The sequence below is a fragment of the Xylaria bambusicola genome (assembly GCF_022495145.1).
Source record: "Xylaria bambusicola strain CBS 139988 unplaced genomic scaffold F5B22scaffold_80, whole genome shotgun sequence".
NCBI classification, from domain to species: domain Eukaryota; kingdom Fungi; phylum Ascomycota; class Sordariomycetes; order Xylariales; family Xylariaceae; genus Xylaria; species Xylaria bambusicola.
The window spans coordinates 1-22,030 of record NW_025953633.1 but is presented as its reverse complement, the minus strand read 5'-3'; the positions used below and the strand labels follow the sequence as shown (position 1 = coordinate 22,030).

The following is a 22,030-nucleotide window of genomic DNA, read 5'->3' as shown; positions in this document are numbered from 1 at the left end:
GTACCTAGATCGGGGTCTTATTGACATCGAAACTGAATTGGAGTACCTATCTGCTTCTTCCCTGTCGTCGGCCACGAAGCACCGAAACACCGAGAGATAAGCCCCTACCTGACCAGTCGCAATCGCAATCGGTGTCTAATGCATGTCATTCTCTGAACAAGCCACTGCCCGTGGCTCGGTACCGAGATCAAAATCTCAGGTAATCATTGGAAGGCCCTCATAGTGCGTCACAGCCCTATGTGTATGTGAACCATTCCCTCATCAGTCTACTTTCTCGTTCCTGCATCCTTGCAACACCAATAATCGACAATCTACACATGACCATGGACTGTGATCATTGGGGTAGACCTTAGGACGTACAAAATCCAATCCCTTCTGCGCCACGGCTCACCCAGCTTCCCTCAAGCGAGCTAGGTTGTAATACAAAGGGTGCGCCACACTGACAATTTGATGATATCTTTGGAATGCTTTCGGCCTTCGGCAGCAATAGATTCTGCCATGATCGTTTGATATGCAGCCGTTTAACGGCTGATTGATTACTCATTTGCTCATCAGACGAAGTGGCTTATATATAGAAAGAACATATCCAAACCATCCTTGCCAATAATGGACTACGTATAGAAGGCCTCGTCCAAATGCCAAACAGCGGAAGAAGCGGAAACATAGGTTTTTAGACACTACATATGAGGCCACAAGATCAACCTAGCCATCATAGTCGGTGTAAGAAGAAACCCATGTGAACTAAGGCACGTGCTCATGCTATGTTGTGTAAAATAGACTCTCATACAAGAGGACAGCTAATATCAAAAGGAACTTACAGGCGATCGTAGAACTGGAGCTGCTAGTACATTTATTGTAGATTGAAATGGGTGATCACCTAATGAAAACCTTCTTATTCATTAAATGGACCTTGATGTGTGGAGTTAATAGCTATCTCATGATTTGAAATCTTACAATTTTTCTTACTTTCTCTTGACTTGGCACCCGGAAACCACCATTCGGGTTCAGCTATCCTACAATATAAGTGCAATTATTTGACAACGAGTATTACGACCATATGAACAGGCTGTTCCAGCACAGAATCTTTCCACGATCGTTGCTTAACCGTGTATATCGGTGAAGGTTGCTAGACAGCAGTGCTTACTTCTTACTATATCCTGGAAATGCACACAATCACATATGACGCCTAATCATCTTAGCTGTCTCCTAGTATGCCCAAGAAGGGAAGGCTTGTGAAACTTAATCTTGTTCGAATGAAAGGTTCAAGAGGCAGGGTGATTAACGACATTTTTCCACGTCCCCGACAAGTCACGTGTATGTGTCGTGTAGCCCAGCATATAGTCCTCTCACTAGATATCACAATATCGCGATATCAGAATTAAGCCCTAACTTTCAATTCAGAAAAAGCAAGACATAGGGCCGTGGAAAGGCCGGAGGGTGAGGAAGGTATTAAAGTTTGTTCTTGAAGAATAATTCATCGATCGTAGAGTAACGGGTCTAGACAATTCGCCCAATCATAGTCTAAACCTCGCTACAAAACAGCAAATGCGCAGAATGCTAGCAATTTATTCATCTAGGCAGGCGTTGGTGTAGCCTCGGCAGCCCTTGAGCAAACACACCCCTGGCCGGCAACACTCGTAGCAGGCGGCGCCGTACACGTACTCTCAGCCGTGAACGACTCAATCGTCGTCGCAGGCGGAGCAGCGACCTTTCTCGCCTTGACCAGCACCGGAATAGCCTGGCCCGTCGAGAGTCCGAACTCGCGGTGTCCAAGCACCTTCAGCGCAGTGCGGATCTGGCCAGAATGTGTCGTGATGCTGATCCACGTGCTCTCGTCGCGCGCAAATATATCGTCAAGGGCTGCTTTCGCACGAATTTCCTGCGCATCCCCCGTCTCGCCTTCGCCGTCGTGCCCGCGCCACAGCATATCGTCTTCTGTGAACCCGTCTTCAAACCTGTATTCGGGGAGCAGCGCCGTGATCGCCGATTTGCTCGAGCGCTCGTCGCACGAGCGGATCGAGATACCCTCGCGCAGAAACTCTTTTACTATGGGCGCGAAGGGGCGCGAAGAAGGTAGCCCGAGGTCTGCGAAGGTTAGGTTCGCTGTCGTCACGGAACGCGTCAGGGGACTGCTGTAGTATATCTGGGGCGCCGGGATCTTGGAAATGATGAGGGCCTGGCGCCAGAAGTTGTTGGCCTTGGTGCATTGGGCTAGACCCGTGGGTGTCAGGCGGGCGTCTTTCCAGATTATTGTGCCGTTGCCGTCTAGAGGCCCCCAGTAACACTATGTGAATTCTTCAGTCAAATTACGCTGTTACTGCTATTTTTGCTTTCCGTGCACAAGAGAGACGGGGAAGTATCTTGTAAAGAACTCACGTTCCAAGCGGGGGTTCCGTAGTAGCTTTCGGCGGCATTGTGGTAGCCCTCGCCGTGTCGGGCCATGAACAAGACTTTATACTGCGTGTTCTTCTCAGCTTTGCGGTTTAGTGTGTCAACATAGTGCTCGAAGCGCTGCCATTGAGTCTTCTTGCTGTTCGGATCGAACTCTTTGTCGGTTATGTATGATCTGTCGAGGAGACCATAATTCACGGTAGTCTGGTATCCCATTAGCAGATAGCCGTTAAAATAACAACCTACAATACCGTTAGTTTGACACGATGAATCGCACGCACATAATCAAATGTTGAGGGATCTGTAGTTGGCTCATCTTGTAGGAAAAATCCACTGATGGTCGTGTAATTGATAGTTGACCTATGATGCTGACTACATGTACTTGCCAGCGTAGCCGCGCTGAGCGATAATAAAGCAAGAATTGATGATATTATCATGTTGGTATTGTCTACTGAAATGTATTAGGGTAATGCTATATCAGGAACGAGATCGCTGAGATGAACACACATGTTTATGTCTAGGATATACTAATGTTGTAAGATGACTCAGGAGACATATATATCTATGTCTGTCTCTCTACATGACGTCAAAATGTTAGTTTTATCGAACTGCCTAACTGACAACGTAATTAGGCCCGACCGATCATAACTCGTGCGACATAGTAAGATGAAGACAATATAATTTTCAGATCGCACGTGGTGACATGCAAGTAAGGTGAAGCGGGGAACTCTTACTGAGTCTTGGCACAAAAGACAGTTATGACAATTGGCCAATGGATTGGCAACGTGCCTGCGAGGACCTTTCAAACAAGCGTTATTAGCATGGACTGCATGATAGTGCAATATCCCATGTTAAATCAGTTTGCGAAGACATTTATGTGAGACTCATACATAGTGTATACATAATGTATACACGAATATCTATCAGGTCGCTCATGAAATATCTATTTTCTGCGCTTCTTAAGGATACTCGATCGTTCATGCAAATGTCCAGGAATCATCTAACCCCCATGGCGACATCACAGTCACGCCTAATCCTAGTAGTAGTCGTTTCGGCAAATGGGTGTACATCAGCTTAGCCTTGCTCGCCGACAATCATTTTGGTGTACTTCTCGAGCTGCTTGACCTGCTCGACGCAGCCAGTTAGGCTGTCGTTGTACGAGTAGCTATAGATTTGTCCCAATCTGAGTTCCCGCTGTTGCTCCTTGTTACTGTATTTTGCCCGAGCAGCATATTCCTTCTCGAATTGGAAAACGCGGTCTAATAAACGTTTCCTGGCGACAGCTGCACTTGGGAGGTATTTCTGAGAGATACACAGTTAGGTAACCGGAAGAAGGCAGCCTAAGAGGAGCCGTTTACTCACCGGGACTAGTCTGTCCGCACGCAATGCTCCAGATAGAACGTATAGATTGGTTAATACCGTTGCAGTTTGATCGCGTCTATATCCAAGGAGCTCCATAGCTACCTCGGAGTCATCTCCGATGAAATGCGGGTGGTAAAATATGGAAGACTCTCGCACCGCAACAATGTGGTCAAAGAACTGCTCACATGTACTAAGAAGGGCCAGTACTTAGTGATTACCATTATATCAAGAGGAGGCATAGTATTTCGGTGTTCAAAGACTAACCTAATGAGCGCCGAGTATGGCAATGGATCAAAAGGGGCTCGTAAGCGGATTTCATGACGCGTCAAGCCCTAGGATAGTCAGCTTTCAATTCGCACCCACTGTCGATCTGGGAGCTATTTACCAGCAGTTGTCTAAGCCGAACAAATCCTTCGCGCAAACGACCTTCAATTATTTCAGAAGCTTTGATGTCCTCTTCTGTGGGTGCCTCTCCGTCCTCATAGTACGCGTATTGAGATATAATACCTTCCATGATTTGATGAGACGCAATGCATTGAATAGGGGTCCAAGGTAACTTACTCCTATAGACTACGCTACAATTAAAAATCATCGAAGCGAGTCCCTTGCGAAGATCATGACGAGCCACGAACGGCCAAAGAACCCAATTGACAATCACTGACGCAACGACCCCAAAAGCCATTGACGCACCCCTGGCGGTAGCTATTTCTGCGACCGATGGCCTTCCTTCCTCAATCACCTCTGAGAGGGAAACTACGATAAAGGCGATACAGCCGACCAGCCCCGATCTCTGTCATATTGTTAGCACTAGCAGTGAAAATTTCTTGATTTGCTTACGGGATGGCGACTCTGTGTGTACCTATACAGCATAGGAAGCATCTATTAACGAGTAAGCTAACGTGATCCTGCACATTTAGAACAAGTTGAGGATAAACAGAAGGGTCTGGTTCTGCTTGAAATCGGAGCTGAGAGTGCGCATATCTTCATGGGATGTGGCATGGAGCAACAGTTGAATGAATGACTTCGACATACGAATATTGCAGCAAACACTGCTATGACATAGGTGTTCCCATCTCCAGCTGCGTACGACAAACCGCCCCAAACCGCACCAATTATAACGCAAAATGCCCGGGCAAAGAGATCCTGAACATTCCCGCCTGTCCTATAAACGTTTGTTAGTTCACATCACATCTTGACATGAGGCGCTTTACCGAGGACCCATAATCAACCAGCCAATTACGACAGCCCACCATGCGTCAGAGCGATCCCACCAAGAATGACTATCCATCACATATGCAGGGACTGCAAGTAGGGAGGTTACTAGGGCTGTCTTGAGCCCAAAGCGTGTCTCAAAGCCTTGCATTCGGTGAAGAACAGTCCACACTTGTTCGCGGAAGCAATCTCCTCGACGCTCAGAGCTGCTGTTGACATCTCCAGTTGACGATGCGGCCGATGAGGTGTTCGGTGCACCCTTTTGTTCAACTGGATGGAAGTCACGGGATTTGATATCCTTGAGAACCCTAGCGATATCTTTGAAAGTCCTAAAATATGAACCTATTCTGGTCAGCTTGTCGAAAATACCACATCAGATTTGCATTTACCAGCTGTAACACCTCCCCTGTCATGTCTAACTTGTGCATTAGTCCGATGGATAGCTTTCGATAATGGATAGCAAGGTATGTGAAATTGTGGATATTTCGGCTGTCGTTGCCGCAGTTCAGTGACTTGAGTCACAAGAGATTCGATCGAGATTGCCGCTTGATGAAGTGAGAGACAGAATGCGAGAGTCTTAATTACATCGGGAAATCTGGAATAAGCACCTGGCAGCCTGTTGCTAGCTAATACGTCTTCCTTTCGAGCATTGAATGTAGTAAGTTGCTTCTGAAGATCGACCAGAGCCGCGTGAATATCACTCGATATGTGGCATGGAGGCCCTAAATGATGCCGATGTCCGCACATATCCATTATGACGGCATCACAGCTCTGCAAAGCTAACTTCATGGAATCCAATAGTGTTTGCGTAGGGGTTGCTAAACTTTCAGTGACGAACTTGGTAATTTGCTCTTCTTCAGGGTGGAACGAGTCTTCTGCGGTACTATCCATCTCAATGACGAATTCCGAAGGTTCTCGGCAATGTGTATGGTCTACAATAGACGCTTTCCCCGTCGGGGACCCAAGAAGCCTGCTTTCTGTCTTCAAGCTTACTGCAGTATCCACGGTCAGTAGCGATCGCAGTATTCATATTCTTATAGAAACCCTGGGCAAGGGAACATGGTTTCAATGACTCACAAAGTGCCCGAATCACAGCTTGAATTGAGTTGCGAAGGATCAAGACATCTTTTGGGCTTAATGTAGTGATAGAAAAGTCGATTGCTATGTCTCTGTATGTTTGAGACATGTTCACGAATGCTTGGGCTAATCGTCTTTGAATTTTAACTGGATCATTCACAGGCGGAATACCATCCTATGTGATTTAGCATGTGTTGAATTGACGGAGGGCTATGGAAGCTTACAACTAGGATACTGAAAACTTGATGAAGCCCTACGGCTATTCATATATTCAGGGTTAGTGGCTGTCTTTAAGAGCGAGGAAAGACTTTGGGAGATTTGTAGCGAGTAGAGTAGGAAGAGAAACCACTCGGCTTGATAACTCGTGGTCCTGAATCGTGTCAAAGGGCGCGTTAGAGATTCTAGTGGACTAACCTAATGGACGAGACCCTGCGTCAGGAACAACGATACTACAAACAGCTAGAGACACACCTTGCCCAATAAGCCAGGGAATGCCGTAGGAAAGCAACTTGAACCAGGAGACTTCAGTGCGTGATATTTCAGCCAAGCATGTGTATGACGTCGCAATACCGGCACAGATGACGAATTGGTACGTGCGGATGTAATATGACCGGAGACAGGCAATAATAAATATGTGTATGAAGAGAAAAAGCGCGAGGATGCCACCAAAACCGACTTGCGCCGTGGCTGTGACGGTAGAAAGCCATAGTCCAAAGGAACCCCAACCAAGCCCCGTTGCAGTACCGAGGATTGTCATCAATGCTCCATCAATCTGAGACCCAACAGTTCGCCCAGGGTGGTTCAGGACAGCAGATATCACCATGATATAAGCATAGCGGCCAAATTGCGCTCGTACGGTAGGAATGAGACAAAGGATATAGGTTATGAAGAAGCCAAGAAATGACTTCAACAACTTGATGCCAGACCTCGTGGTAACGACTCGGTGGATGACGTTCCAGGCGGCATTAAACTGCCTAGGAAAGAAATGTTTTAGAGATAGAGGGTCCTTTTTCGCAAACGCCAGGGGCAATGTGGCCTCGGCACGGTCCAGGAGGATCTGGCTATCAACATCATCAGGGGGAAGGAAGATGGCATCGAAAAACCCATCTCGTCTCTCAGAGATACCATGTGTTCTCTCAATAAAGCTCTTCTCAGCCGGGGTCAAAGAAGGAGCTCTGGCGATTGGTATTGTTGGCCCATAATCAAATATCTCGTCCAATGAACCAGTAGAGCTAGGGCGAGCTTCGTGTCTTCGTTGATGGTTTTGACGGTGAAGCGAACGGGACAATCTCCTACCAATACCGTGTCCCTCACTCGATCTGTTACTATCGCTGCGACTAGACGCATACCCCTGATGAGAGTCCATTATGAATCGACCTACGTTGGATGTAGAAGGCCTAGTTAGGAGATTCTAGAGGATCGGGTTTTGGTCTCGTTCATAGCTGATACAATGAGGAATTATATATATAGAGATATGTGTTCAGTCGAGGCCCATATCACCAAGAGCGAGCTCTCTTGTAACGGGAAATGAAGCATATAGATGGCCTATGATATAATAGCTGAACGATACACATGACCACAATATGTAGGAGCGAGTTTGTGTGTCGATGTAGGCGGTGATCGGCTAATCCGCGTGTTTCATTTCCTGTATGTCATGAAGGTTGATTCTGTTCAATTCACGACTAGATGTCATAGGAAAGAGCGATTTGCGTGTGGTTACCCACATATGTAGGTACTTACAAGCGACAATACACATTGGCAGGAGCGAGGGTTGGATGGGACGTCATATTGCAGCTCCAATCACGCTGCCAGAGTTGCATGCAGGCAGTAGCTACATAACTGCATCTTTTGCTAATTTGCAAGTGCGCCTGTTCCTTAAATGATGTATTTGGATAAACGGGGGTTTAATAAATGCCCGGTACCTGCATTCTGCCGAGGTTGGTAGGCACATGCCTGATCTGTCTACATAGTACATAAGTACCTAACTAGGTAACTAACAGAGGGAATTTGGCACTTGCTTAAAAAAAAAAAAAAAAAAAAACTTACCTACTCCGATGGGAAGAGGAGGCAGGGCCATGGGAAGCTTGCAGTGAGGGCCTAACGAAGCCCGATGAAATTGTTTTACCCCGCCAGCGCAGCGCTTTGTTCCCAAAGCATGTACCTAGGTGGGGTTACGTGTAGGGGAGGGGAGGTCCTAAGTCCTGCACCTACCCCTCCATTTTGGTCTCTCTGGGCGCCGACCACTGCGTGGGTACCTGAGGGGTACCTCCTTTGCCCCATCGAAGACTGCAGAGGCGCTGCACTCCCGGCCCAAAGTGCCTCCCTGGACAAGTCCCTCGATAAGGCAATAAGTCTCGCCCAGGTACCCAATGAAGCACCTAATCAAGGTTGCTAGAGCGTTCCAACATCCCACCCGGCAGCACAACAACAGCCTCACTTTCACTTTCTTCTGTATCGCCAATATCTCCTCTTGACAACCCGCCTGCGTCTCTCTCCATCTTGGCAGTCTCTCCTTCCTCACTTTCCATTCTTAGCGTCGTCTACAAGAAGAAGCCTCGCGCTTAAAACAAACTTCAAAATGGAGAGTGAGTTCATGTAGCTGCACCTACTTTGTCTGGTCCAAATGTGCTAACGTGCGCTGCGCAACAGGCCTTGCGCCCGAGGAAATTGCCGGTATGTCTCTCAACATCGTCTTCCGAAGCCCTTTATCCTTTGCTGCGAGCAGCAGTCCCTCGCCATTCGTGCTGTCTAACGATGATGCAGCTCAGTTTGCCCAAAAATACTACGCCGATTTCCAGGTAGACCGCCAGTCCTTCGTCCAGTACTTCTACGTATGCGCCTCCCTTCCCCGCCTTCTCACATCACGCCAGACCGACATGCCTGCGTCCCCGGAGGAGCCCTCTCTTGACGTCCCCGCTAACCGCCTCACAGCGTGAACACTCAACCTTGACCTTCGAGTCCAACACGCTCCAGGGAATCCAGGCAATTGGACAGAAATGGACTGTACGACAATGCCCGCCACAACGTCCGTGCCCGAGTAGAAAAGCTGGAACTAATATTGAGCGCAGGAGGATTTCCTAAAGACCGCGAAGCACCAGGTCACCACAACCAACGCCCAAAGGGTACCTGGTGGCTTCGTCATCGTCCTCGTCACTGGCCTTATTCAGGTAAGAATTTTTATTTCTTCCCGCGCATCTAACGAGCGCCTATGTGCCTCTCGGTTTCTTGCGCTATGCTGACCACGTTGATTAGCTTTCCGAGAGCGATGCACCCATGAACTTCACCCAATCTTTCCTGATCTCCATGGATGAGAAAGGCGTTTTCTGCAACAACGACATCTTCAAGCTCGTCTACGGTTAGACTCCAACCTTTCTATATCTCAAGGGCAAAATAAATCATTGCTGGACGGATAAGGGGACACTTCGCCACAGACGTGCCCGCGTCGTGCGAACGTTTTCCCATCTACTTAGAATGGATCAAGTGGTCGGTCAACCTTTCCGGTTGGCGTCTCGGGAATGTGACTTGGGGGCTGTTGCCGTCTAGATCTTGCCAAACAGCGAAGATTTCAATCGATACAATTTCAACCCTGCTTTTTCTACTGGTCAACTCAGACTACATTCCTCCTTTCATAGTAAAGTGGTTGCCTAGGTACTGCCAGTTTGGCTGTAAACTACCTAGTTAGTGCATTGACTTCAGATCCCACGCTCTCCAAAGTATCATTGGTACGGGCTAGCCTAGCCCATCCGACAGAACTAACGTAATCGACGGTACCGTTATGTTATACTTATCCTCACAAGATTTACGCCTGAAGACGCCATGCACATCTGATATAATTGCCCTTAACTCATCCACCTCCCTGCTCCCAGTCTAAAAAGTATTCCGCTAACCATCGACGATAATGATGACTATAACACGTAATAACCAACGCATTTCCGCTATATGAATTATTCTTATTCTATTTAACTCACATACTTCCCATCGATCCTCGGTAGATAGATACAATGCATACAAACACCATCCTCATGATTCATTTATCCGTAATCTCAAACCTGCTCATTTCATTTCGTGTCATTCTTTCTAACAAACTCCCCCCCACTGTACACCAAACCATACAAACCAACTCCAGTTACATCAATGACGGTAAACACAGCCAAGTCAAAGAACAAACTCCCCACATTTAAATGGGCGGGTTAATTGGTTAGTTAGCTGAGGTCGAAACCCGCACCGGACTGCACTGCATACAGCAGTTTGGCCTTCAACGTGGCAGCCGACTTATACACCGGAAGTTTGAGCAGATTGACGCAGGTGCTCGTGCTGGGGAGTCGTTCCTCGTCGGGGCCGCCATCCCTTATACTGAACTGGGGCTTGAGCTGCGAGAAGCCGAGGAGGGGTGCTCTCGGCGTGGACGTGACGTATTTCAGCACGTCTCTGCGCTCCGAGTCCTTTAGTGTTCGCATGACGTCCCAGAAGAAGCGGATCGTAGGGTGCTCTTGCCCGTCGTCGCCTATCGTGTAGAGACCGGAATAAAAGGTGTTCTTCCTGAGATCCTCCACATCTATCTCGGAGCTGTCGCCGCCGATGAGGCGCTGGAGTTCGGACTGGTTGAACATGGAGAGCCAAGAAGGGTTGATGATGGCGCCTAATCCGCGAAGAAACGCTTTCGCCTGCTTGTACTGTTGTGCGACAAGTCTATGGTTTGCGACATATGATATGTAGAGTGGGCGATCCTTATTGGTGACTGGTATATTGGCACCGTCTCTCCTCAATGGACGTGCGATAGTGCGTCGATTACCAGAGGGATGCCACACTGTGTCGGCGATCGTGAAGTCTAATGCGAGGTCCGCTACATCCCCGGGGTAGTTCTTCATAGTCAGAAGCCCCTGGTAAAGCATAGGATCAAGATCCCGTAAGTCGTTGAGATTGGCCCGGTAGTCTGTCGAAGTACTCTGCCCGGAGGAAGCCCACTTGAGAAGAAAAAAGCTGGCGAACGAGATATCGATTAAGATCCCTTCGTACAAGCATTTCCCAACTATACGGCCTATAAATTCATATTTCTTTAATACATCACCCACGGTGTCCCTCCATTCTTGACCCCCAGGTGGGAAGCCGTAATGTCTCATCTTCGCCTCCAGGTCATCGATAATTGATGGGTTGGGATAGAGCATGTTTTGATCATTGGAGACGAAATAAGTCTGATCATCACGTTCTGGGCTGAAAGCATCGTTAGTGACGCTGATTAGGAACTCTTTCGTCACACCTCCGCCATCGATGCCAGCTTCTGGCTGGTTGAACTGATCCACAAAGGTGATTTGAATAGGCTCTTTGAGGCCCTCGCCCAACGTGTAGAATTGACTAAATGCGTCTTCAAATTCTCTTCCACGTGCGACTGTAGCGGTGTGGCGGCCCAATGATTCCCTCCTGGCATCACCACCTGATAATATCGCAAGTCGCCATTGATCCGGGTTGACGTGACCACCTCGTCGCTTTGATTTGTCCAGATGAATGAATTGCCGGAATATTTGAACCCTCATTTCGAACGGGATTGCGAATGGCATATTCCGAAGAATCTCGAGCTTCGGGCCAATTGAGTATCGAAACTGCTCCGACTGGGTTGTTTGTAGTCGGCGACGAGCTGTAGGTTGGGTAAGCCGGTTGTTGATAACGTTATCAGAGAGAGTCGATGAAGGGTCTTCATCATCGTCATCAGACTCCTCGTCTTCTTGTAATCCTTCCACTACGACGGCCTTCATAAATACATCCATGTCAAATTTTGCAGTCATAAGCCAAAAGCCACGAGGAAGGAACGGTCGTCGTGAATCCCTCTCGTACAAAGCGCGGATAGAGGATGACGTTACATCTCTGAGGCCAAAAACATCCAGGCCAACAATACCAGCAAATGATGCAGAATTATTTTTCGCATCGCCCAAAGATCTCGTTGAACCACCACCCCTCGTGGTATCTTGCAGTTCGGACGTCGGCTTGGGTTGCATAATTTCATGTTGATTGTAATATAACGGGAATGTCAAGTGTTTAAGGAAGGTGACGAGAAGTTTAAGTTCTTCAAAATTCAGGTTACTGGAGCGAATCCTTTGTGTTGCCTGACTCTGCTGTGTCCCTATATCGGCTTCGTGGGGTAAAAAGTCTTCATCATCAGTGACTCGAAGCAAGAAATTATAGAGCTCTAGAAAGAGAATCAGGGTCCTCCACTCTAGGTCTAGTATAAAATCTCGTTCTAATAGCGGTAGAACGGAAACAGATCTCTCTTTGGCTTTCGCTTGCTGTACTATGCTCGTGAAAATGGAGGTTTTAGATGCTACTCTCCACAAAAACTTGATGGAGGGCGAAGCGAGCTTGTTCTCGCCTTCAAAAGTCTGGATATCACCCTGGAAGAGACGCATCTTGATATCATCACCATGAGTAGGGAAACACCGTAGTAGGACGAGGGTATATCCTGCAAGCAGACTTGTATCTTCTGAGATACCATGGGTAGTTGAAGTAGTGCTGCCTTTGGTCAGCGTGACAAGACAAGGAATTGGGGCATTCATTACATACATCGCAAATCTGTTTAAAAGATCCGTAATGCCATCCTCGCTAACTAGGATTTCAAGTTGACTGATCACGTACTCGGGTAATGGCGTGATACCCGAAATTATCATATCTTCATCCGGATCTGATGCGTATTCATCGTCACTTTCTTCTGGGGGGTTCATACGTGATCTAATGTCAGCTGCAAGAAACGACATTTGTTGATTCAGAGCTTCGAGATATCTGGAACCCTGAGATGCAGATGCCACACTATTTAATTTAATAAAGTGGGCAAGGAGCCAGAGTAGGTCGTCCCTTGTCACAGTACTAAGAAAGCTGGGAGTCGAGAACGCCTGCAGGATACTTTGCGATAAGGCCTCAAGGTTTAGAAGTTGGACAATATCTTCGGGATTATCTCGCAAAAACCCCGACCTCGAAGAAGTCAAGAAAGTATAGGCAAATGTCTGATATGCTTCCCCATCATATGCTCCTGGAGACGAGTTAGCATCTATAGGAGATAACAGAAACTTTGCGAATTGTGTTGAAATTTATCTAGCTCCGAATGCGTACACCTGAGTCTTCGATTTCACTTATGAATTGTTGACTTACTGGTATCTTTATTTGATGCTAATGGGGCCGCCACAGCCTCGAGCAGAGTCCGGCCATACCCATCGGGAAGATTGATTGACGATATCCTATCCGCAAGTCGCGCGAGGGTAGAGTAGTATAGTTTTAGTACAGGTTTAATGGAATTGGGCCTTCGCTTAACGATATCGGTCAAAGCGATGAGAAGTTTCTGAGATGAACCATCATCATGCCTATTAGTCAGCATATTAGTATGATAATCTGAGTGCGACAGCAGGGTGGTATGGAAGGAGTCGCCCTACTTATCTAGAGCATTCACAGAGAGGCGAGCCAACCGATCCCACGAGATGGCGTCGAATATGCTGAAGTCAACTGGCTGGCTTGGGTTTGGAGAGAGGGCCAGGAGATCTGAGATAAATAGTTCCAGACGCCGCTGGTCGTCGGAACTGGTTGGCAAGAAAATGGCAAGTAGGAGTGGATATGCTTGTTTTATTCGTTGCTGACAATTTTCGGGAACGATAGGATGTCTGTATATAGCATCATATTCTAGTCGTCGTAAGTCCCGGAGGCATCGGCGATCCCAGTGGCCCCGCCACACCTTTTGAAGACGCTTTGAGGCGGCTAATTCTTCTCGTTCACGGTGTCTCCTTTCGCGCTCAACCTGGGCCTGGGCGACAGTTTTAGAGGCACCGGACAATCCGGGTGTGCGGCTTGAGCTAGCCCAAGGATTTGCGTTGCGCTGTCCGCTTAGGTTAACGTTCCGGGGTCGGCGGGAAGACCCCGTGAATGTAGGGAACATAATGGACCGAGAGTTGGCGGAGGCTTCGCCTTTTTCAAGAATATATTTCTGAATGAGGGTTGCGGCCGCCACACTACCACGCAGCTAAAGCTAGCATTCTGTCTTCACACGAAATTTGCCGCGAGTTGGAAGACGTATGGATGCAGTGCCCAAGTTGCATACAGGCGTTGGTCTTGACGTAATGCCGACCTCTGCCTTGGGTAGCGTTTTATGTAGCACTAGTTGGCTTCCGAGGTAAGCAAAGTGCAGGGACGAGGATGGAGATGAATAGCAAGTCGGTGGGTGGAGGCTAGGGTCGGTCTCGCGAGACTCGGAAGTTGTTGGTGGTGAGAGGCTTATTAACTTGATCCAGAGTGAAGTTCTGCGCGGGCTGGCTTTGCGCAGTGCGAGAAGCTCTCCCTTCAAGGTTGCATTGATCCCTGGACTTGGGTAGCGTGTCACCCACCTAGCTTACCTAAGTTCATACCTACCTACATATATAGGTATACCTAGGTAGGTATGTACATACCTGCTACATAACTGATGCAGGCTAACTACCGGTACAGGCTTCCAAATTACATGTACACGAACAAGCTGAAGCTTCGGTGACATTCCAGGCTTCTTCCCGTGCAATAGTGGGATGTTCAAGCGTCCCCTATCTACTTGGCGTTAGATGACTGCGTTGTCAGCTCTGTGAGACCCTGTTGTAGACCATGCCTTAAGGGTACGATATACCTACTTCCTTAGTTTATGTGAGGCTCCGTGCCTTGGTTGGATAGCATAAAGGCAGGGATAAAGCAGCTGTCACCACATACTATGTAGGTGTATGCCACGGTATATCGTGACCTGGGTGGGTATATATATATATATGTGTGTGTGTGTGATTGTCGGTACCTAATGGTCATGTGCGGACCTTGAAAGTTGCTGGTATTCTTTCTCCATTGCCATAAATAGCGTACGCTTATATATGAATTCTAGCCGCCATATTCCTCAGCGGAAGACTGGCCCAGAGTTTAGAGGCCGACTAGAGAACTGCTGATTTCTCTTGATCCTACAGATGGAGGCGCAAACGTTATGCCTGCGGCCGCAATTATATCACCGAGAGCTGGTAGACACCCTTGGAAGTGTAACAACTGGCCACTAAAATGCTAATCAAACCGCCGGCGGATTTGACTGCAACGCCCCGCGCTACATGACAGCGCCAGCAGGCTTCTAGCCGATTAACACAGTGATATAACTTGGAAACCGGTAGCGTGTAAAATAAGCAGGCGAGCCTGATAAGTGTAAGGATTGCCAAAGGGTTATTATTGATGTTTTAGAGTAGAAGTTCTAGTCTACTGAAGGAATCCATTGTGAGGGGTAATATAGCTACTCCCACCGTACCTGCCATCATTTGGCCAAACTCCCTCGCCACAAGCACCACGAAGGCGAAACCAGATCGTCACTTAATTATCACGAGATTTCCTCATCTTTAACTATTCGTACGAATATTCCATCACTTCAATCTTTCCACCAACGGATTCCTCACCCGACCCCCATCCGGCCCCGAAAAAACACACATACAAAGGTCTCATCATAGGAGATAAAAAACAACACAATAAGGGCACCGGTATATACGTAGATTGTTAGACATCGCATAGTAATTTCAATCCGATAATTTCGTTCGTAGACTGTAGTCAGCCATAGTAAATTCAAGAATAAAGGGGATTTAGGTCTTTTTTCCGCGATAGAAGGGAAAAGGAAAAGCGAGCTGTTTGCTTAAGCTATACGGTCGAAGATTCTTTTTACGACGAAGATTTCTTCATTATTAGGTATTAATAGGATTCTTTTCGGTCGAGGGGAAAACGGCGAGCTATATGCTACGAACCGTACGCCCGTAGGGAGGGATTCTTCCAATTCAACGGGAGAAAACGACATTCTGACTCAACCGCTGTTTAGCCATAGTGGGAAACCAAAGAACGCATGGTAGCTTAAAAAGCGATTCGCCTTGCGGCTCTCACCAATTGATAAGTGTAAGGATTGCCAAAGGGTTATTATTGATGTTTTAGAGTAGAAGTTCTAATCTACTGAAGGAATCCACTGTGAGGGGTAATATAGCCACTCCCACCGTACCTGCCATCAAGCCATAGGGTTAGAGGCTTCTTGATAGTGGTCGTGATGTCGGTGCTGGTGTGTGTGATCCTTCAAAGTTTGGCGCCGAACTTAGTAGGTGGGTAGGTAACTCTATACAATCCTCTACCTAAGCCAACACTATTTCGTATTACCTAATTGCCAGTGCCGTTTGTGAATGCGAATTTACTTGTGGGCGAATTCCTCGACTACACAGCCACTGAGTATATTTCGAACTTTGACAATCTACCTTTAGGGTAGTTGATGCACACAACACATCTGCAAGCAAGAGATTTGGAGGGAAAAAGTCAAAGGCCAGTCGGTGCTATTGGATATAGCAACTTACATCGTGGACCTGTTCAACAACATCAATACAATCTATTGCCAATCCCATCGCTCAACAGGACCTTGAGAAGTAGGTAGTACTTACCCTACTTAATAAGTACCATACTTACCTACATATGTACATACCAGTCTGATAATCATACCAGGTACACACATGCAGCCAAGGGTACATAATCAAACCTATTTAGGTAAGAAGGGAGGTGGGGGAGTCAGTGAGCAGAAAGTGAGGTAGCCGCTGAGAACAAAGCACACCGACAATTCGGAGCAAACCCAGAACGAACGAAGTAGTAGGTCGGGCACTCTGTATAAGTCCAAGTTAGAGTTCCAGGTCGCCTGCACATACAGGCTAAGAGAGGGGGGTGTAGGGCAGGCAGGCAGGCAGGCAGGTACATAGGTAGGTAGGTAGGTACCTTCCTAGACCACGGATGGACTCCCGGACCTACTTAGGCTCACCTGTGAAAAGAGCTCTAGATAAGATACCTATATGTTCGCATCTTTCCAAGTGTTTGCTTACCTACCTACAGAGCCAGTCGTCAGCACATCATGTGCGTACATTATTACCTACGGATGTAGGTAGGTAGTAGGAGTGGTTTTGAGCTACATATCTACATAGACAGAGAATACCTACACCGTGGACGTACCTAGGCGGTAAGTCCTTCTTACAGCAGTTCAGCCAATGCGACTGCCAATGAGTTGAAGGTTGAAGTTGCCCCCACCACCTTCTCCTTGCCTAGGTACCTACCTACACGACTAAAAGTAACATGAAGGTAAGTTACTTAGTCGAAGGTAGTACATGCGTGGACTTGTAGTACGGAAGGTACCTTGGTGTTGAAATTTTTTCGTGGTGTTATGTGTGTGTGATGCAACCCACTTCCGCAAACTCACGCTCTCGATACCTACTCGTGGGTACGTATGTACCTACGTAGGTAGGTACCTGGGCTATTGCTGAGCAGCTGGGCGGGGTGCTTTCGGCTGCTCTTGGCACTGGCAAACAGTCCTGTCGTGGCATCAGCTGTCTGCTGTATCTGAGCTGTACCTCTTATCTGCTCTTAGCAAGGGTGTTCGCAGCTCTGCCGGCCTGTCCACCAGCCGGTGCGCCAGCCCGCCATGCCACCATGCCAATGCTACGGTACCTACCTCGGTAGTACCTCCTTTGGCTGTGGTCAAAGTATGTAGGTACCTGCCTATCTGTAGGTACGCGACTAAGGAAAGGTGAAGACACAAAATTTCTGTCGGGGTGAAGGGTCCCTCCTCTTCCTTTCTTCTCCTTTCCCTTCTTCAACGACAACTTTATCCGCCATCTCGTCGCCCAAAAAACTTTCAAAAGAGATTTCAGTTTTAGAGCACGGTCTTCCCGTTCGTGCCTCATTCCTGGTCTCGCCTAAAATACAACAATCAAAAACACCAAAAAAATTCGGAAAATCACAAAAACCACACACGCCTCTATACCCACCATTATCTACACCACCCACCATCTAACTACCTGCCTTTACCACCCACTTAACCCCTCCTCCCTCCCTCTCTTTCGACGTCTTCCATCTCTCTGCTCAGTCACCCCCCTCTGGACACGATCCCGTTGAGCATCAGCCTCGACGCACATCTGTCCCTGGTATACGGTCCACCGACTTGGTCTACTGCTCGTACCTCCTCGGAACCTACGGGCTCGAAGTGAGTTGCTGCGTTTACTCGCTTCTTATATATTCTTCTTTTTGTGGTAGTCGTCGGCAGGCCAGTCTTTGTCTACGACTCACCCTCGCCGCCTGATCCTCCTGTTGATTCAGAGGCCCCTTTTACGACTTGTTGAGCTGCTCTGGTAAGCCTTTGCTTGTACCCTCACTTGTCTCGCATGACGCAAACCGCAGGCGGCTTGCTCCATATGTATTCTTTCTTTCGTGCAACCTCGAGTTTACCTTCTCTTATCGCTGGCGACTAATCTTTGTTTGGATAGTCGAGTCAATTTATAAACTATTACCAACATGTCTGCTACCACTGCTACCGGCGCTGTTGATCAGCTCGCCGCCGAGCTTGGCAACACTTCTCTTAATGGCGGCGATACGCGCCCCGCTACCATTGACACCAACGTCGCTCCTAACGCGAACGCCGACGAGCCTGACACCGCTGGCCCGACTCCCAGCTCGGCTCAGACTCCTCACCCCGCCGCTTCTGCCTCTCTCTACGTTGGCGAGCTTGATCCCACGGTTACCGAGGCCATGCTGTTCGAACTCTTCTCCCAGATAGGCTCTGTGGCTTCGATCCGCGTTTGTCGTGACGCCGTTACCCGCCGCTCACTTGGATATGCTTACGTCAACTACAATACCACCACCGATGGTGAGCGTGCTCTTGACGAGCTCAACTACACTCAGATTAAAGGCCGCCCTTGCCGCATTATGTGGTCTCAACGTGACCCCAATTTGCGCAAAAGCGGCCAGGGCAACATTTTCATCAAGAACCTGGATGCCGCTATTGATAACAAGGCTCTTCACGATACCTTTGCTGCTTTCGGTAACATCTTAAGCTGCAAGGTCGCTCAGGATGAGAACGGCAACTCCAAGGGCTACGGATTTGTTCACTACGAGACTGATGAGTCTGCCGCTGCTGCTATCAAACATGTTAATGGAATGTTGCTTAACGAGAAGAAGGTCTATGTGGGACACCACATCCCTAAAAAGGACCGACAGAGCAAGTTTGAGGAAATGAAGGCCAATTTTACCAACGTTTACGTTAAGAACATCAGCACTGATGCCAGTGATGATGAGTTCCGTGAACTATTCGAGAGATACGGTGACGTTACCTCGTCTTCTCTTGCTCGTGACAATGAAGGCAAGTCTCGTGGTTTTGGCTTTGTTAACTTCACTACACATGAGAGCGCTGCCAAGGCGGTCGAGGAGCTGAACGGCAAGGACTTCCAAGGTCAAGACCTCTACGTCGGCCGTGCTCAAAAGAAGCACGAGCGTGAGGAGGAGTTGCGCAAGTCATACGAGGCCGCACGCCAGGAAAAGGCCAACAAATACCAGGGTGTGAACCTGTACATCAAGAATCTAGATGACGAGGTTGATGACGACAAGCTACGCCAGATGTTCTCTGAGTATGGTCCTATCACTTCAGCCAAGGTTATGCGCGATACGCTTTCTGAAAACGAAGATGAAATCCCGACCAAGGACAAGGAGAACCAAAAGGAGTCGGGCGATGAGAGCAAAGAAGAGGGCGAGAAGAAAGAGAAGAAATCGGAGAAGAAATTAGGAAAAAGCAAGGGCTTTGGTTTCGTATGCTTTTCCAACCCAGACGATGCTACCAAGGCTGTTGCCGAGATGAACCAGCGTATGTTCAACAACAAGCCTCTTTACGTCGCTTTGGCTCAGCGCAAGGATGTTCGGAAAAGCCAGCTTGAAGCTAGTATCCAGGCTCGCAACCAGCTCCGAATGCAACAGGCCGCAGCGGCAGCCGGCATGCCTCAGCCCTTCATGCAACCCCCAGTCTTCTACCCACCTGGCCAGCAGCCTGGCTTCCCTCCTCAAGGTGGCCGCGGAATGCCATTCCCTGGAGGCATGGGCATGCCAGGTGTTCAAGGCGGACGACCTGGTCAATTCAACCCCAACTACGGATCTCCCCAAGGTGGTCGTAATGGAGCCATGCCGCAGCAAATGCCTCCCAACATGTATATCCCTGGCCAGTTCCCTCCTGGTGCCCCATATGGTCAGCCTGGTAACCCACAATTCATGGCTGCCATGGCACAGGCACAACAGGCAGCTCTAGGTGGTGGCCGAGGTGTCCCAGGTTCTCGAGGGCCTATGCAAAACATGCCTGGAAATATGGGCATGCAGGGCCCTGGTGCTATGCCTGGATACCCACCCAACCCACGGCAAGGTGGTCCGGCTGGTCGTGGTGGAGGCAACAACCGCAATGGTCAGCAGGGTGGCCAGTTTCCTCAAGGCGGGCGCGGTGCGCCTGGCCAGGTAGCTGCTAATGCGCCTGCCCCCTCTAATCAGGAGTTAACTCAGGGCTCGATTCTCCAAACACAACTCCAGCAACACGCTAGCAACCCGGCTCAGCAGAAGCAAATTGTAGGCGAGGCCATTTTCCCGAAAATTGCTTCAATCCAACCCGAACTCGCTGGCAAGATCACCGGTATGCTTCTAGAGATGGATAACGCCGAGCTTGTTCAACTGTAAGTGCGATTTTACGATGACTTGCTGTTCTGTACTAAACATTGATAGTGTGGACGATGATGCACAACTCCGTGCCAAGGTTGACGAGGCTATGGCGGTCTATGATGACTATATTAAGACAAACAAGGGCTCTGGAGCCGAGGGCGCTAATGGTGAAGAGAAGGCTGAGGAGAAGGCTTAGGTCGAGAGCCATTTGGTTTCTTTGGCCATCGATATGATGCTTCATTTTTTTCAAGCATAATTGATTTCTGCCAACAGGTTTCGGAAAAGTTCATGATGGCACCGACTCCAATGGGCGGTTTGCAACATCGATCTCGTGCATTTTTTCTCTCTTATTTCTTTTTTTCAGTGGCGGATGTTTAGTCATCATTGAGCCCCTATGCAATGTTGGCCAGGATCTTGCCAGCGCACTTGAGGGAACCTCGCGTATGACTTTTCATGTATTGATAAGCCCTATGTTCTCACTGCTGGAGGGAGTATTGGCTGGATGTTCGGTTTTTTAGTCGTCAGGCGTTTGATGGTCACGCTCGGTCAGCCTCACACCGGACGGAATGTGCGGCACCATGGTTACTAACCAAAATACCCCTTAAGGTTGCCGGTGGGAGGACACCCAAATGCAAGCAGAAGTTTGCTATGATAGAACTTGATCTGCTAATGAAAAAAAAACTTGCTCACATTCTTTTTCTGGCCCTATAACACGTAGCGAATTTTGACCTTTCACAGATACCTATGTTCTAACATCTGTATTTAGGGTGAATCGTCAGCTGCCTCGCTAGGTACCAAATTCTCAAGCTGGCCAGGTTGGTAAATATAGGTATCAAGGTGAGCTACCTTGCTTAATGTGTTCTGCCTCCTCATCTGTGCAAGATGCGATGCCCGGCAGCTCACACACGTATCTGCTACCTATCTACACCTGGCATCATCGTGGATATCTGGCAATATTTCCGGGCATGGGCTCATCGATCGACATGGTTCGATGTGTTTTTCCTTCCTTGTCGGAACCGTGAGGTCATCTGTTATTATCAATTATCTCGGGGGTTAGCCGGTGGCTGGATGCACAACATCATGCTCGATCCGATTTTGCCGTTTGAGTCCCGTCTTTGCGTCTTACCTCAGCGCTTATGTTGAATGCACCTATCATAGGTACCTAGCAGGCCGGGGGGGGTTATTCGTAAGGGTTACTGCAAGGGTTACTGGCGTAGTACCCCTTTCTGCAAGTGTGACGGGTGGAATATGCTGTTGCCAATTGGTTATTATGGCTATAAGGCTTTTATATATAAATTCCATACTAATTTAATGTACCTTTTGAATTTCTATATTCCTTTCAATTTGGAAACTATGTTGAAGCGTAATACTATGTCCAAATTTAGAAATAATTACTATAGTATAACGCATCTCCCACTTGACCTGGCCACCCAATTGACCTGGCCACCCCAATAACCTATATAAAACCCCATTATTTCAATCTTTAATAACTTTA

At 48.1% G+C, this 22,030-nt stretch overlaps 5 protein-coding genes across 5 annotated transcripts; 2 read left to right on the top strand and 3 right to left on the bottom strand.

The window, feature by feature from the left end:
• Positions 1–1,002: 1,002 nt before the first annotated feature.
• Positions 1,003–3,112, bottom strand: F5B22DRAFT_629096 (phosphoglycerate mutase-like protein). Its single transcript, XM_047976459.1, has 4 exons — positions 2,899–3,112; positions 2,673–2,839; positions 2,377–2,595; positions 1,003–2,284 (listed from the first exon to the last, which is right to left on the bottom strand). The coding sequence occupies exons 2-4, from the start codon at positions 2,826–2,828 to the stop codon at positions 1,574–1,576; spliced, it is 1,086 nt and encodes a 361-aa protein (XP_047825314.1). The 5' UTR covers positions 2,829–2,839; positions 2,899–3,112; the 3' UTR covers positions 1,003–1,573.
• A 50-nt stretch (positions 3,113–3,162) lies between these two features.
• Positions 3,163–7,998, bottom strand: F5B22DRAFT_629091 (uncharacterized protein). The gene is made up of 12 exons (XM_047976458.1): positions 6,457–7,998; positions 6,267–6,301; positions 6,043–6,217; positions 5,355–5,957; positions 4,965–5,307; positions 4,786–4,915; positions 4,591–4,632; positions 4,315–4,543; positions 4,139–4,260; positions 4,018–4,085; positions 3,754–3,943; positions 3,163–3,693 (listed from the first exon to the last, which is right to left on the bottom strand). The coding sequence occupies exons 1-12, from the start codon at positions 7,406–7,408 to the stop codon at positions 3,466–3,468; spliced, it is 3,117 nt and encodes a 1,038-aa protein (XP_047825313.1). The 5' UTR covers positions 7,409–7,998; the 3' UTR covers positions 3,163–3,465.
• A 531-nt stretch (positions 7,999–8,529) lies between these two features.
• On the top strand, positions 8,530–9,723 carry F5B22DRAFT_549723 (uncharacterized protein). The gene is made up of 5 exons (XM_047972935.1): positions 8,530–8,627; positions 8,692–8,873; positions 8,974–9,045; positions 9,111–9,209; positions 9,295–9,723. The coding sequence occupies exons 1-5, from the start codon at positions 8,621–8,623 to the stop codon at positions 9,400–9,402; spliced, it is 468 nt and encodes a 155-aa protein (XP_047825312.1). The 5' UTR covers positions 8,530–8,620; the 3' UTR covers positions 9,403–9,723.
• A 521-nt stretch (positions 9,724–10,244) lies between these two features.
• On the bottom strand, positions 10,245–13,951 carry F5B22DRAFT_640148 (uncharacterized protein; the record flags this gene model as incomplete). The annotated part of the gene is made up of 4 exons (XM_047977814.1): positions 10,245–12,543; positions 12,595–13,057; positions 13,177–13,385; positions 13,455–13,951. The coding sequence occupies 4 exons, from the start codon at positions 13,949–13,951 to the stop codon at positions 10,245–10,247; spliced, it is 3,468 nt and encodes a 1,155-aa protein (XP_047825311.1).
• A 4,091-nt stretch (positions 13,952–18,042) lies between these two features.
• Positions 18,043–21,044, top strand: F5B22DRAFT_549630 (polyadenylate binding protein). The gene is made up of 3 exons (XM_047972934.1): positions 18,043–18,197; positions 18,338–20,549; positions 20,599–21,044. The coding sequence occupies exons 2-3, from the start codon at positions 18,361–18,363 to the stop codon at positions 20,729–20,731; spliced, it is 2,322 nt and encodes a 773-aa protein (XP_047825310.1). The 5' UTR covers positions 18,043–18,197; positions 18,338–18,360; the 3' UTR covers positions 20,732–21,044.
• The last annotated feature ends 986 nt before the right edge of the window (positions 21,045–22,030 follow it).

Bases quoted from the DNA above. Each gene is read 5' to 3' on its own strand.
- F5B22DRAFT_629096 (XM_047976459.1), bottom strand. From the start codon at position 2,828: ATGATAATATCATCAATTCTTGCTTTATTATCGCTCAGCGCGGCTACG. The intron at 2,596-2,672 runs GTGCGTGCGATT...ATGGGATACCAG, and splicing joins ATCCCTCAACATTTGATTAT to ACTACCGTGAATTATGGTCT. The intron at 2,285-2,376 runs GTGAGTTCTTTA...GAATTCACATAG, and splicing joins ACGGAACCCCCGCTTGGAAC to TGTTACTGGGGGCCTCTAGA.
- F5B22DRAFT_629091 (XM_047976458.1), bottom strand. From the start codon at position 7,408: ATGGACTCTCATCAGGGGTATGCGTCTAGTCGCAGCGATAGTAACAGA. The intron at 5,308-5,354 runs GTAAATGCAAAT...TGACCAGAATAG, and splicing joins CAGGGGAGGTGTTACAGCTG to GTTCATATTTTAGGACTTTC. The intron at 4,544-4,590 runs GTAAGCAAATCA...ACAATATGACAG, and splicing joins ACACACAGAGTCGCCATCCC to AGATCGGGGCTGGTCGGCTG.
- F5B22DRAFT_549723 (XM_047972935.1), top strand. The intron at 8,874-8,973 runs GTATGCGCCTCC...ACCGCCTCACAG, and splicing joins CCTTCGTCCAGTACTTCTAC to CGTGAACACTCAACCTTGAC. The intron at 9,046-9,110 runs GTACGACAATGC...TATTGAGCGCAG, and splicing joins CAATTGGACAGAAATGGACT to GAGGATTTCCTAAAGACCGC.
- F5B22DRAFT_549630 (XM_047972934.1), top strand. From the start codon at position 18,361: ATGTCTGCTACCACTGCTACCGGCGCTGTTGATCAGCTCGCCGCCGAG. The intron at 20,550-20,598 runs GTAAGTGCGATT...AAACATTGATAG, and splicing joins AACGCCGAGCTTGTTCAACT to TGTGGACGATGATGCACAAC.